Below are 15,589 nucleotides of genomic sequence, written 5' to 3' on the forward strand. Positions count from 1 at the left end.
ATTCGGTCGGATTTGTGATTCAAAGAACCGATTCAAAAGAACCGTTCATTCACGAGTTGGACATCGCTAGCGTTTTCCTCTCAGTTCCCGAATTCTCCAATAAACAGTAAATGCTCTTTAACAACAGCTACATAGTTCAGCCCTAGCTGTGATTCAGTGGAACCAGCAGAAATGTTTGACCCAGTATTCCGACGTGTGTGTGTGTGTGTGTGTGTGGATATCTGTCAAACGGTGCCCTTTGCTTGTCAGAAGATTGCTAAGCTCCAGTTGAACTCAGTAGCCAGCAGCTCAAGGCTAACCAGCTATTAGCGAACATTAGCCGCACAGTGTGTGTGTGTGTGTGTGTGTGTGTGTGTGTGTTTGGGTCACTGGCTTGAAACAGTGGATTGCCAGACTAGCTGCATAATATAGATATAAAGGCATCTGGTCAGTGAGTTAGTGTTCTGCATGGCTGCTGCTGTGTTTCTCCATCGCCTTTAGCTCATTGACTGAACAAAGAGGTGCTGACCTCCATCACTTTATTTAATAAGAGCTGAGAAGATCTGCAGACTTCTGCTCATCAAGTGAGCAAAGAAGAGCTGCACCTCTGCGCACGAGCCAATGTTCCCTTAGAGCTATGTTTCACCTCCACCTTCAACCCCCTTCCAGGCTCCAGAAAGCCAAGCCACACCATATATGAACAACCCCAGCTTGTCAAAGCACCTGTTCTCACAGTTTCAGTTTCATATTTTTTAGGTTTTAAGTGCTTAAATCTGGACATAAAGAAGCACTGACTCTAGTTTCCAGGATTCACCAACCAATGCAGCAAAGACAGCATGGTGAGAAAGTGTGGGTTTTAATGTCCTCTGCTTATTTGTGTTATTCTGATTTTCCTCCTACAGATACAGGTCCTGTATTGCTGGGACAAGACAGGGAAACTGCTGGCATGGGGGACAATCTGGAGTTCAATGATATTTATCAGGAGGTCAAGGGCTCCTGGGTGAGTATTCATTAAGGAGCACATTTTAAACATTGTATGTGTTGTTAAATGCATGTTTGTGTTGTTAATAAGTATTTATTATTATTATTATTACTGTTATTATTATTATGTGTAATTATTCAGATTGATTTCATGTGAAATATCTAACACTGGTGGTCATAAGAAAACCAGGGGCTGCAGTCTTAATGCAATTATTTGCATTTATTTGATGACCTGTGGATTCACACCTGTCTTCTGAGTTTTTATGTGTAATGTTGATAATGGCAGTAGTTTTTCCTAAAATATAAATAATTATTAAACATATATTAATGGTAGAGAAGTGCAGACAATTGTAAAGCAAAACAGACAAAAACATTTGCTTTATCTGGGGCCTGTTTTGCTTTACAATTGTCTGCACTTCTCTACCATTAATATATGTTTAATAATTATTTATTTATTAGGAAAAACTCTAAAAGTATGTGGTTTTATTAGCACTGATGTGATCATGTCAGACAGCATGTTTCTCTAGAATGGCACATTTCAATCACGCCCCTCTGACTTATGACTTATTCAGATTATTTTTCAGTAAATCTTAATTTATTTAATACTTTTGTTTAACTTTCCTCTTTTGTCTATGGATTTCCATTCATTTCCATTCATTTTTTAAATGAATGATTTTTAACCAAACGTTTTTTTGTTATCCTCCTAAAAATATTCCCTTTACGTCTGAACACAAATGCATTGATTTAGAGTTTGTAAAACACAATTTAATGAGCTAAAAAGTTATTTGTGTTTTTGTTAGGAAGCAATAATTATAATTATACATACATAATTCAGTCATTACAGTATCACTCGTTCACAAGTGACAGCAAACAATGTTAAAGACTGTCACCAGTTCAGCCTATTTTCTCTCTCTTGTCCTCTTGTCTCTCTGTGTCTTTCTGCAGAATGATGGGCGTCTGCGATTCAGTAAGCAGGCAGTGGTGTATAAAAACAGTAAGACGGGGAAGGTGGACAGTATCTCTGTCACAGAGCTCACTCAGGCCCAGTGGAGAAGAGTCTGTCTGGGTCACGGCATCAAGCTCTGCACCAGCACTGGACATGTCTATAAATATGATGGCTTTAAGGACACGGTGATTCTCTGGGCTGTTTATGTTGTGGGGCTGGAAAACAGAATTTCTGCAATCTGAATTTAACACTTTTTTCTGTTTTGGTTTGTCAAGGACCTGGAAAAAATCTCAGATTACTTCAAAGCCAATTACAAAGTGGAGCTGACTGAGAAAGACATGTGCGTGAAGGGCTGGAACTGGGGAACTGCTAAATTCAACGGTTAGTGAAAGTTCCTACCATGGGAGAGGTTACTGAAGTGTTATGAAGTTTGTCTGAATTATGTTGGCTTTATCTAAGGTCAAGTCTTGAGACTTTATTTGTCACTTCAACCATAAACAAGTACACAGTGTAGTAAAGTAATGCTCCTCCAGGGATCTACCTAAAGTGCAACTGTGCAACATGGAGCAAAAAACAACAGTATGTTAATAAGATAATTATGAAAGGAAGCAGAAACAGGCAGGACAGTGCAGCACCAACACAGCTCTCATTCAATGTGTGTGGTGAGGACAAGGTGCAGAGATATGACATACTATGACATATGGGTATTTTGCAGTTAGAATATATGAACAGGTAGAAGAATGCAGTACTGTGGTTAATATTGTACATCTGCTAGTGTGGACCACGCTTTGACATAGAGTGGAACGGTGGACTCTGGGTTGGCTGGACCACAAGCCGGTGGTGAATAAAAAAGGGAGTAGATGGGGTGTGCAGGTGCAGGTGGGTGCAACATTTGTTCGACACGGAGTTGGACTGAAAAGCAGGTTAATATAAGGGAGGCCAGAAGGAGAAGTATGGGGCGTGGTCCTTCTCTTGCAATTCAGTTATGTCACAACTCCAAAACCTGTGTTTTAATTCTAGGCCCCCTGCTGTCGTTTGAGGTGAGTGACAGCCCAGTGTTTGAGATTCCGCTCTCCAGTGTGTCTCAGTGTGCAACTGGAAAAAACGAGGTCACACTTGAGTTTCATCAGAATGATGACACAGAGGTGTCACTCATGGAAGTGCGGTTTTATGTCCCGCCCACCACAGGAGATGAAGGAGCAGACCCTGTGGAGGTAAATGTGTGTGTGTATGTGTGTGTGTGTTTTCACTTGACTTCAAAATCAAATTAATGTATTTAACTTAATGTTTCATTTACTGAAGATTAGGTTAGAGGTAGTAAAAAATTGCATATACACTTTATGTCCAAATGTTTGTAGACACCCGCTCCCCTGCTCCTCAAGAGTTGCCTTTGAAATCAAGGGTAATAATAGGGTAAATAATCATTTGTAAGACACTCCAGCATAGTGCCCAGTGCTGCAGAGCTTTATACCCAGATGGCATTGGGCATGGTGATTTTAGACTAATGCATGGCTGCTCCAGAGTGTCCAGTTATATTGGTAGTGCTTTTGTATTGTTATTAAACAAGCTTTGCAGGGGCTACTAAATGAAGGTGTCAGTCATGGGTGCACTGTAAAGTAGCTGAACTCACTCATTAAAAGGAGTGTCTGGATGCTTTTGTATGTATAGTGTATATACAATGATTACATATGAATTATTATACACTAAGGCAATGATAGGTTACTTATCTGGACAGTAAGTATTTAAAAAAAACATTTGAATAAACACAAATAAGGTTTATTGGGATGTATTGTGTTAACCATTTCCAAATCTCTCCTTGAGGAAGTCCAATATTTCCAGTTCTTAAAAACAGCTAGTTTATCTAATCAGGCCTCCCATTAAAGTAAAACACTGGAACTCAACACATTTTTACAGTATCTGGAGTTTACAGAGTTTACAAACCTGTGTTCTCCAGCTAATTCTCTATAATTACAGGAAAACTGCTTTTGCACAATGTGCTTATATACTCTTGTATTATGAGATATAAGCTAGAGGTGGCATGCTAGACATGCTGCTGTTTCAAAAATGTTTAGTTTCTTTAAATCTTTGCTCTACTGTGACCACTAGGTGGAGCGCTTTTCTTATAAAAGAGGTTAGTGAAATGATGTGCAGATCATAGGTGCCAAATTTTTGTGTTTGTGGTGGGCTGAGGGAAAAAGACAGTACACTTATACAGCAGGTATATACAATTAAAAAAGATCAATATCTGGTTTAAAAAAAGTCATATATATTATATAAATTTGTTTCCTAATTGGTTGAGTGGGTGAGGTTGGAGCTCAATCAAATGTCCTTTGTCCAAGAGCTGCACTTTGGGCATCCTTGATCTACAGGAAGTGTAAAGAGTATTAATGAGGAAATCTATCAGATGTGGTGAGGCTCTCAGTCTGGACCTGTTTTCTGTAAAGCATTAAACACAGCCTGCCACACTTTGAACACTACTTCTACAAAGAGTTGAGCAATTAGGCACAGTTAAGATGGTCCTAACTCTATAATACTTTTAAGCTACCAGACTCTGAATGTTTTAATGTGATGCTCTTTCAGGCGTTTGCGCAGAATGTTCTTTCTAAGGCAGACGTGATCCAGGCTACGGGTGACGCTGTATGCATCTTCAGAGAGCTGCAGTGTCTCACACCCAGGGGCAGGTATATAAACACACACACAGCCATGACATCCTGCCTCTTGCTCACACTGACAAGCTGACTGCACTAAAAAAGGAATATTACTTATGACTCAAATGTGTAAATTGTCGCTGTCACACAAAAACATTACATCCAACATTAAAGGACTTCTAATTTAAATCAGTGTAAAAAGGCATTTTGGATAATTTCTATTGGTCTATTTATCATAGTATATTGACACAGTGTAAAAAATAACATTATGTAAAAAGTGAAAGTGTCAAAATGTAGATACAAGGTTTTACATGCTCGTATGCAGCTATGAAATAATAAAATATGAAATCAGTGACATCAGTGCATTTATCATCATATGACATCAGTGCATTTATTATGATTTATTACCAAAACCAAGTACACCGAAAGACAATATTTGTATTATGTGTTAATTATGTATACATAAAAATAAGAAACTAAAATGCATTACGTTTTTAACATATTTCACTGTCCACCATTCCATCTCATTATCAGAAGCAATTAAAATAAAGAATTTAAAAAGATTCATTAATTTAATCTTCATCTTCTTGTTTCTCCCCTTTGGCAGATATGACATCCGTATCTACCCCACCTTCCTGCATCTGCATGGTAAAACATTTGACTACAAGATCCCTTACACCACAGTACTGCGGCTCTTTCTGCTCCCCCACAAAGATCAGAGGCAGATGTTCTTTGTGGTGAGTGATGGTTGTGCCTTTCTGATTAATATTTTATATTGTGTAGTCCCTGGATGACGTCACTAAAGGAAGAAGCAGAAAGAAGCAAAAGGACCATCATATCAGTGTTGGGCGAAGAACTGTTTTCCAACTCTTTCAAGGCCTTCTGGTTGCTTTTGATCATAATTAACAAAAATCAATTATGTAATTTTAGAGAAGTCTCCATTGTAGCTCTCATAAATGACCAGTGGCCTACACAAATGCATACACTTACACACACAAATTATCGAGAACAACTGGAAAAGCTGGGAATCCCTTTGACATTGAAGTATTTCAAAAGCTCATATCGTATAAAACTAAAATATGCTTCTTATTTTTAGCTCAGCCGATTCCTACTGAAGTGTTTAGCCTATACTGCTTTTCAAATGAGGCACAATATAGCCAATTCAGAGCAGAACTGATTTACAAACATCAGTCTAAAATTCACAGTAATGAAACCAGTGTGAATTTACCTTATTTTCCACTTTAATCCATCTTCAACTTTTTCTTCAACAGTTTTCTGCTTCTGGTTTGACAGCACATCTATTAATGTAGATTAACCACAGTGATAATACACATACAACATGAGTAGTATAATGTGTTTAGTTAGAGGGTGTCACAGTAATACAAAAGATTGGAGATCGGGGTGTTCTGGGGCACCATATAACTATTCCCCACCTTCCAAAGAAGAGGGCCTGCGTCTATGGTTGGAGGCACTAAATTTAAAAACCAGAACATCCTTACCTAGAGAAATGTCTCGGTTATAAGCTACAGTGAAGTGACATGTTGGGTGCTTTTGAGGCTTTTAGGTTTGCTCTTAGGCCAATGTGTTAAAAAGTGAGCTAGTAAGCTATGTTGTAAATAGCTGTAAATAATGTTAAAAAAACCTGTAGGAATGTTGGGTTAGCATAGCTAGCTACTTTATGATCAATGTCAACATCAGTACCCTACTTCAGACTGCATTTACTTTAAATAGGATATGACCATTAACAAATTTGGTACAAAATGACCAGAGATTTTAACCCAAAAGAGGAAGAAACAAACTCTTGAAAGTGGGAATGGTGAAATAAGGTGACTAGTGGAGATAACGAGAGGTTGGAGAACAGTCATGTGAAAATGAATTCTGAAGTGAACTTTAGAAACCTTTCAATTTATACTGTATATTAATGGATTGGCAAAGGACATTTGCAGTACCTATGTAAACTGAAATTAATCTTCACGTGATGTTGTATGGACAATGAACACTTTATGGATTTATATGTGAACTTATTCAGCAGAGCTGCAACATTTTTTCTCATTCCTATTTTTCTTATCTCTCTTCCTTTAGATCAGTCTGGATCCTCCAATTAAACAGGGTCAAACCCGTTATCACTTCCTCATCTTGCTCTTTTCTAAGGAAGAGGACATCAACCTCACCCTCAACATGAGCGAGTGAGTCAGCCAGGGAAAGAGTAAGAGAGATAAACAAATTGAATGCAAAAGGCTAAAAAAAAAAGAAGATCATAACCACAGGATTGCCTTATGTTAGATTTATAATGTAAAACACAGAGAAAAGAATTGAGAGAAAAGTGTTCAGTAAAAATCTATTGGATTCAGTTTCAGCAATCTTATGCTGTTGTGTCATCTTTTCCATTCATTGCGCCCCCTACAGGGAGGAGGTGGAGAGGCGCTTTGAGGGAAAGCTGAATAAGAACATGTCTGGCTCTCTGTATGAGATGGTCAGCAGGGTTATGAAGGCTCTGGTGAACAGGAAGATCACAGTACCTGGCAATTTCCAGGGGTAATACACACACACACACACACAGCATGAGTGTTCTATCACAATAAATAGCAATTTCATAAATTGTCCCTTCCATTCACCTTTTCTCACCCTTTCCTTTCTCTCTACAGTCACTCTGGTGCACAATGTATTACATGCTCATATAAGGCCAGCTCGGGGCTCCTGTATCCTCTGGAGAGGGGCTTTATCTATGTTCATAAGCCTCCGGTCCACCTGCGCTTTGAGGAGATCTCCTGTGTGAACTTTGCCAGAGGCACTACCACTACTCGATCCTTTGACTTTGAAATTGAGACCAAACAGGGCAACCAGTACACATTCAGCAGTATAGAGAGGTAGGAACCACGTTCATTGTGACTCATTGTTAAGAACTATGACGTATTTAATAATTAATATTAATTATTTAGTACCTGCCAAAATGAATATGTACGGTTTGTAGTGAGGAACTGAAATTTGGCACATTTGCCCAAATATGGGTTAGGGTTTAAGATTAGTTCATGAGCAGTAGTCAGTGATTACGTCAGTATTTGGGGAAGATACCTTTTCTCGCTGATCTGAACTCTGCTTTGCTATTTCCCTTAAGACTGAGATTTGGGCAGGAGGAGCGTGTTTAACGGACATGCTTGTCCTGACCAGACGTTGTTCACATTGCATGTACTTGTGTACATTAGACATAACGGCTTCCTTCCTGGCCAATTTGCCATTGGCCTATTCCCCCTTCGAAATATCACTATGATGCCATGATGTACTTTCAGTATTATTTGCTATAGTGTTCACTCACCAACTGTTTTCTCTAACATAGAAATGTGCATACTATGATCTGTCTGATTTTAGCAGTTATCTGGTTATTGGTGGATATGTAATTTTCATACTCTTATTTTTTAGTTGAGATTGAAGTTGTTATCTAGTTTTAAGAAATTTCAAGGTTTTATCTCGAGATGTATACTCTTAATTTGAATCATTTTTCTACATCTATACATGTAAAACAAATGGAATCAGAATAAGGAAAGCTGCCCAGAAAATAGTAAACATTAAATTTAATAATATTTTTTTCAATACTACAACCACAACAGGAAAAACACACCACTATGGAGCCATTATCGACAGTAGGGGCAGGGCTGCTGAAAACAAGTGTTAGAGAGTATATACAGTATATACAGTCTGGTGGATGGGGAGGTGGTAGTAGCAAAAACCTACTACAACAAAAACTGATTCAATAACAGATTATAATCTGAAAAATGATTAAAAGCAATATATTTATTTTTCACCACATGTATACCATGAATTTGGATTCTTTCATCTATACATGTAAAACAAATGGACCCAGAAGGAGAAATGCAGCCAAGAAAATAGTTATACACTTATTTCAATACTACAACTACAACAATTACAACTACAAAATTATGAACAAAAACCTGATTTATAAACAGATGAACAGAACAGAATCCCTTCACCTATCACAAAATATATATATTTAATTAGGATTAATTAGGATATTTCTACATCTATACAAATGCAACAAATGCATGTATTTATGATCAAAACCTGTGGTGGAAATAGTTAAACAGCAGTAAAAGTGTAACGTTAACCAAAAGCTCTTAAAGCAATAGTTTATCCTAAAATCGTTTTAGCAGCCATATTGAAATGAGAGCATTGTACAGTACAGTGGAATCAATTAAACAATTGATAACACCTCAAAGCCTAGTTGTTATTCAGTAAATAATCCTAATGCAGAACTGGAATTATTATTTGGTAAACATTTGGTTTGGCATGTTGAGCTTGAGGAGTCCCACATGGTTCTATTTTAGATCCTAGGAAACAGATGTTAATGAAAGCAGTAATGTAGTTATGAAAGTGAATAAATGTGGGCTTGCATACAGAGTCTGAGGCAGATATGTGCTGATGTAGGCATGCAGTTTGCTCTTTACATTAGCCTCCAGTGCAAAACTAAAGAGGCAAACCTCACCTACCAAACACACACCCTATCACTGTGCTGGTCCATCAGCTAACGTGTACCTCTGCCTTTCTTTTCCCTCCTGTAGGGAAGAATATGGCAAGCTGTTTGACTTTGTCAATGCTAAGAAACTCAGCATCAAGAACAGAGGCTTTAAAGAGGTACATCATTTGGTTTATGGGTAATTTTATCAATCACAGGCTTTCACTTCAGTACAGTAGTCATATTTTCAGACTGTGAAAATCTTAGCTATATGTTTCCTTCAGTGGACAGACTCTCACTCTCCTCTGTGTCTTTGTGCCCTGTGTATGTGTGTGTGTTCTTGTAGAAAAAGGTTGGTATGGACATTTCGGTTTGGAGTGGTTTGGGTGCTCTTTTAATTGCATGCTTGCGGTGTGATTACTTGTATGAGTGCAAATAATGCATTTTTAGCTCATTCACAATCTGCAGATCATTGTGTGCTATCTGTTAGTCCTTGAAGTGGACAATGTGCTGGCCTTAGAAAGCACAAGGTTTGTTTTCAAAAGCCAAGGGATACAGAGGTTGTGTTCTGTACACAAAAAAGCACTTTCCTCAGTATTGTACTAAATACCTCAGCAGTCAATCAGATGTCAAGGAATTCGTTTTAGCTAATTATGTGTTATATGACCACAGCCATTGCATGATGGTTTGGAATGGGATGTGGGTACAGGAATTATGTGTGTGTGGCTGTGTGTGTGTGATTTAATAACAAGAATGATTTTACTGCAGTCCCTACTAGTATTCACAATAGTGATGATTTGTAGTGTTATAATCACTAACACTATGAAGGATGGAGAGGGGGTGAGATGAGGGTGTGATTGTTTGTGGTGGAGAGAAATCTGTTGTAATCATACAGTCATCATAAAACTCGTCATGGTTATCCAAAAACATATCTGATTGTTATTTCCTTATTCACAGGGAATGAAGGCCAAGGATGACATGTACAGCGACTCGGATGATGACCAGCATGATGCCTACCTGGAGCGCATGAAGCAGGAGGGAAAGATTCGCGAGGAGGCCAATGACAGCGACGACTCGGAGGCTGGCAGTGGTGAGTGGCAGCTGGCTCACCAGTCAGAGGAGTGATGAAAGTCAGTGTAGACTCTTATCAGTTCCTTGTCAGGTATAAAGTATTATTGACAAGACTAGTTAAGTATGAAATGAAATCTTTAAAATTGGAGCATACATTTCAGAATTTCCAATATTTGGTTTGATCTATTTTTACTTTAAAGGGTACATATGGAAAAACTTCAGTCTTCAGTGCATGTGCTTTGACACATACATTTGAGTATCTGGAATTTCTACTAATCCATAAAGTGTGTAATAAGACAACCCTGAGAGTTTTGTGGGCTGCTCAGGAGAGAAAACAGAGGATTCAATGTGCCGTTAAAATTTGGCTTACTCACTAAGCTAAGAATTAGAATTATACAGCCCCATTTTACAAATGTCAGGTGTACTGTTGCTGTCTAAAAATTGTTATATTTGTTATAATTGTTGTATTTGTTGTGCGATTCCATGGTGTACATGTGTACCATAGCTGACATAAATGTAACTGTAGAAGATGACAACAAACTGCATCATGAGAGTGATTGCATGTCTTTTTCTAACAAAGTAGGTGATTCTTGGCCAAGTGACATAAGACCGGCATCTCCAGCAAGTCTAGCTTATAAGAACTGGGGATATATTTAAATTTGAAGTTTTTAATGCTGAGTTATTCTTTCTTGACAGATGAATCATTTAACCCTGGAGAAGAAGACGATGACATTGCTGAAGAGTAAGAGAATAAGAAAGTTTGGACCTTTCTATTTATGTTTAACATTATAACTGTTAATTTAACACTGGCAAATTTGCTGTGATGTGTATGTGTGTGCCAGGTATGACAGTAAGGCCTCAGCCAGTGAGAGTAGTGGTGATGAAGCAGATAGTGATGATGACAGGAAGAAGAAACCAGCCAAGAAGGCCAAAATAGTGAAAGAGAAAAAAACACGCAAGAAAGAGGTGGGTGAGGGTATGCATGGTTAGAGCAGTAGTGATGTCATTATGACTGTTTTTGCTATTTAAATATCTGCATGGTAACTCATTTAAAAGTACAAAAAAGAAGAACTCTGTTCAACTGCATTGTTATGATTTTTTTTATGATTATTGATTTGAGGTAGAATTTAGGTACCTAAATTGCAGGGTTATTATGGTGATTTATTGTTTTAGATGTAATTTAATATATATTTTTATTTATGTGATGTAATGATCTAAGCATTACAAGATAGCATGTCATGACTGATATCATTAGGTTGTAGCATCTGTATGTTAAAATTTCAAACCACTCATTATCATTATTATCATTTAGTTTTACTAATGACAGAGTATCAATTGCTCATGTTCTGACATATGAGGTGATTAAAGGCCCAGCACTGTATTGTGAAATTCTTACTCAAAATGAAAAAAAAAAAGTTTCTTATCACTGAAAATTTTATGAAATTGATCAAATTATTTCTTTTTTATCTAGCCATTCAGCTATTGGCCAAACTGGACATAAAATGAAGTGATGTTTATCTGTAGGGTTTCAAGCCTTTTATTCGTAATGTGAATTTGTGTACCCTGTATATTTGAAAAACCAAGCTCATCTCTAGCCTGTGGTCTGTTTTCCTGTCAGTTTGATATCAGACATCTAAATTTGGGTTAGTGTGATTTGCCTATGCCATACTTAAAAATAAACCAGGCTGGGTTTCACGAATCTTAGAACAAAGATGAATCTTAAATAGTAGATCAAGTATGCAGTATGCTGAGGATAACACCCACTCAGTAAAATCCAAAGAGGACAAAGCATCCAGCATCCCAGTTATACTGAAAAGTAACTGTGCAGGACATTTAATCACACCTGTAATCTTACCAATAGAGAATTTACAAAGTTTACACTCCTGTGTGTACCTGTCCTTGTCTACAGAAGAAGATGAAGGACAGCAGTGCCCCCAAGAGGCCAATGAGTGCATACATGCTTTGGCTGAACTCCAGCAGAGAGCGCATTAAAGCAGACAATCCTGGAATATCTGTAACTGAGATTTCAAAGAAGGCTGGCGAGATGTGGAAGCAACTAAGCAAAGACAAGAAGGAGGTGATCGATTTTTCTATTTTCTTTTACAGAGAGAAGAATCAATTTGTTCTCTGCATTTTTATATTTTTAACAATGGAAGTATAATTGTCTTAAATGTGTTTGCTCACAGTTTGCTGCATATTTCCCTCCTTCTCTCTTCTGTTTTTTTGTCCTTCACAGGAGTGGGAAGGGAAAGCAGAAGAGGCTAAGAAAGACTATGAGCGAGCAATGAAGGAGTACAGAGCGAGTGGAGGAGGTTCATCAGGCTTCTCGAAAAAGTACTGTCCTCTGCCACTGTACAGTCCTGAAAGACAGTGTGCTTCTTAGGACTTAGGCTACAAGTGTAGTTTGGATTGGTGATCAATTAAATGAATGGCAATATTTCAGTCATTATATCAGCTGACTCCTTGTTCAGTCATAAGGCAATTCAGAATTCTATTTGATACATTTTTGATACAAAACAAGTGTCAGAACATCTGCCTTATGTTGATATTTTAAAAGTTTCCATTTTCAGTTTATTTTAGGGATGCACCAAGTTGAGCATGTTTGGCCGAAACTGAAATCCAAGAAAATGAAACATTTGGCTTAAGGTGGAGGGCCAAAATAAACCAAGCACACTTTGTCATTGCATTGCCATTGCATACATTAAACATTAAATAGCCTAAATGTTTTTGTTGTTCAAAGAAATTACAAGCCTGAAGTGTGGTAAGGCTTTGCAGATGTACCCTCTCCTTATAGTTCATCAGAATATGCTGGTTGAAATTTAATCGCACCATCAAGAACGTGATTGTTTGGTGTAAATTATTCAGTCTTCCAGGGTATCTGCAAAATGGCAGATTTACAGAAGAAGGAAAGAACCTTCCTAACTTTTAGTGGAAGTCAGTGTCAAGATTTTATTCCAATAGTCATTTCTGTTGGTCCATCCATCATGACACAATTCTGACACAATGTAAAGGACAACCTCCTGAGACATGTTATGTCAAAAAGTGAAAAACTGCAAAAATGGAGATGCAAGGTTTTTGTGAGTGACTATATATTGTCTCATTCCCTGTATTCGCTTTCGAAGTGAAGTGAAAGGCAGATTCTCTGCCCTTATTGTGGGCATGTTTGTTAAATTTATATTTCATGCAGTACCATCAGTGTTAAATGTAGGACTTTATTTTCTTTGTTGAACTTATTGTTCGATGTCTGGGCACACTGTGGCAAGAGTGGCAAGGCTAGTATTGAACCATACTATATGACGTGTGTACTGGTACACCGACAGTTGACCCTAATGTTTGGTTAGGAGGATTCTTTATTGGCTGCTGTACAGTACAGTAGAATCCTTGCCATTTCTCTCTCCTGATAAAAATCAGTGATCGGTTGCCAACTTGAAAAGCCTAGTAGAACCCATGGCATAGCTAGTGTTATCTCTGATCTCAGCTTTTACTGGAGGTTTATACTCAGTGGAGCCTTATAATAGCTATAATGACTATAATGGGAGAACAGCTCTTAGTGATTTGTCTCCTCGCTCTTTTGTCTGTCTCTCTGCTTTTCTCTCCCTGAAGGGAAAGGAAGAAGGCAGGAAAGAGTGAGAAGAAGAAGAAGAAGAAGTCAGGCAGAGGGAAGGAGAGAGAGAAGGAGAAGCCAGCTGGGAACGACAGCTTTAAGAGTCGGGAGTTCATCTCCAGTGAGGAGAGTTCATCGGAGTCTGACCGGGGGAAGGGACGCAAGCGCAAAGTACGGATATATACACACACATGCACACGCGCATAATTACATACATACATACAGTTAAAAATATACATTTTAGTTTAGATTATTAGTTTTTTAGATTATTTTTAACGTGCCAAGGCCAAGGCCTCTTAACGTCCTGTAATTGATCATGATTGGCTACAGCTGGTAGCGTCCCTGTACCTACCTAAAAAGTTTTCGTTTGGCAACGCTCTCTGGACTGACCAGCACACAGTACAATGGGAAAGTCCATGGAGCTCGGTGAAGATCTGAGATAGATCTTTTTTTAAGTGATTTAAGTCAGGAATGTCTCTTGGAACCATTTCTGAACAACATTCCAAGATTATTTGCAAGTTATTGGTAGATATAGCCACTTTGGCAAAGTCTGGAAGAAGACCCAAACTGTCACCCATAGCTTAGAGGAAACTGGTTCGGATCGGTTCCCCTGCTCAAAAAATGAACACCTTCGAGCTCGACTAAAAGTTGCACCTGATTACACAGACAATGAAAGTTCTCTGGAATGACGTTTTATGCTTACAGATACAGAATACCTTGACCGTAATTTGTGAAAGAGTGCAGCGCTTCTGTAACTGTGTGAATACAGAAAGCACTTTCCATTAACACTTGTGTTAAATGTGGTCTGAGCTACAGTGCATCCTCAGTGTGTTTACATGTGGCTTTCATGCGGCCATGTGAAATCTGACTAATAATAATATATTACAATACTATATATATTGAATGTCTATTTAACACAGGATCATGTGGCTGAAAGATTAACACTCATCTAATAAAAAACTTAACATTTTCATCTCTCCTTCCTTGTATTTCTCTCTGTCACTGACACAGGGCTCAGATGTTGAAGAGGAGGCGACCAGCACTCCGCGGAGCTCAGAGGAGTCAGGCTCAGACTGAGAGAAACACAGGATAATGACCGAGAGTCAGGATAATCTTTTATAATTCTTCTTATGTGACACTCTGTCTCCCTGCAGTATTGCCTGATTTTTCCTTTCAGCTTCTCAATCTACTCTCTGTTTTATCCAGTTGTTTATGATTCTCTGCTACATAGATAAATACACATTACATGCTAAAACATTCAACAGTTTCTGACACAGATTTTCTCAATCGCCCTACTACTGTCGTAGGGTGAATAGGATTATTATTTGGACACCCCCAAATATGCTTTCACGTCATTGTTGATCATTGTCTCTAAAGTATATAAAGCTTTCAGTGTTCAGTCACTGTAAAAACTACAGTATGCTACTCATTTAATACAGTCACATTGTTCTGGTGTTCATCAATGCTGTTGCCCGGTGGTTTGATATGTTAAGCAGGCATTTGTGTCTTTTGTAGATGCTTATTAACTGTATAACACAAGTGTATAATCTGTATAATTGTGTAGATACATAATAAGCTGCAGCTTCAGACAGTGTGTTGCAGTTGGTCTAGTACAGTACTTTCCTGCAGCCTTTGCATAGCAGTTTCTGAGTATAAAACACAGTTGGCATTAAAAAACCCTATTTTATGTAAGTAATCTGTTGTTTTTCTCTTTCCCTCTTTTTTGAATTCTGGATCCTGTATTTGTTTTATGATTTATAATTTTTTTTTATTATGAATTTCTTTAACAAAGCACTTTAGATCTTTGTTTCCCAGTCAGCCATACAAGCAGCTGATTCCATTTGAAGTGAAATGTCAATACTGAAACCATGTGTGGTTTCTGACAAAGAGAG

The 15,589-nt window shown here is 38.0% G+C and overlaps 1 protein-coding gene across 2 annotated transcripts; it reads left to right on the plus strand.

Moving 5' to 3' along the window:
• The first annotated feature begins 40 nt into the window (after positions 1-40).
• Positions 41-15,393, plus strand: ssrp1b (structure specific recognition protein 1b). 2 transcript variants are annotated; one of them, XM_072678452.1, is made up of 18 exons: positions 41-106; positions 882-979; positions 1,906-2,091; positions 2,182-2,287; positions 2,927-3,120; positions 4,487-4,587; positions 5,162-5,291; positions 6,637-6,740; positions 6,961-7,089; positions 7,200-7,421; positions 9,129-9,201; positions 9,980-10,112; positions 10,790-10,835; positions 10,936-11,059; positions 12,003-12,170; positions 12,330-12,427; positions 13,697-13,868; positions 14,709-15,393. In XM_072678452.1, exons 2-18 carry the CDS (start codon positions 926-928, stop codon positions 14,772-14,774), a joined length of 2,106 nt encoding a protein of 701 aa, XP_072534553.1. In that variant the 5' UTR covers positions 41-106; positions 882-925; the 3' UTR covers positions 14,775-15,393. The 2 variants fall into 2 exon arrangements, with proteins under 2 accessions (XP_072534553.1, XP_072534552.1); XM_072678451.1 differs by lacking the exon at positions 41-106 and adding an exon at positions 113-818.
• Positions 15,394-15,589: the final 196 nt, after the last annotated feature.

The sequence above is a fragment of the Salminus brasiliensis genome, chromosome 4 (assembly GCF_030463535.1).
Source record: "Salminus brasiliensis chromosome 4, fSalBra1.hap2, whole genome shotgun sequence".
Taxonomy (NCBI): Eukaryota; Metazoa; Chordata; class Actinopteri; order Characiformes; family Bryconidae; genus Salminus; species Salminus brasiliensis.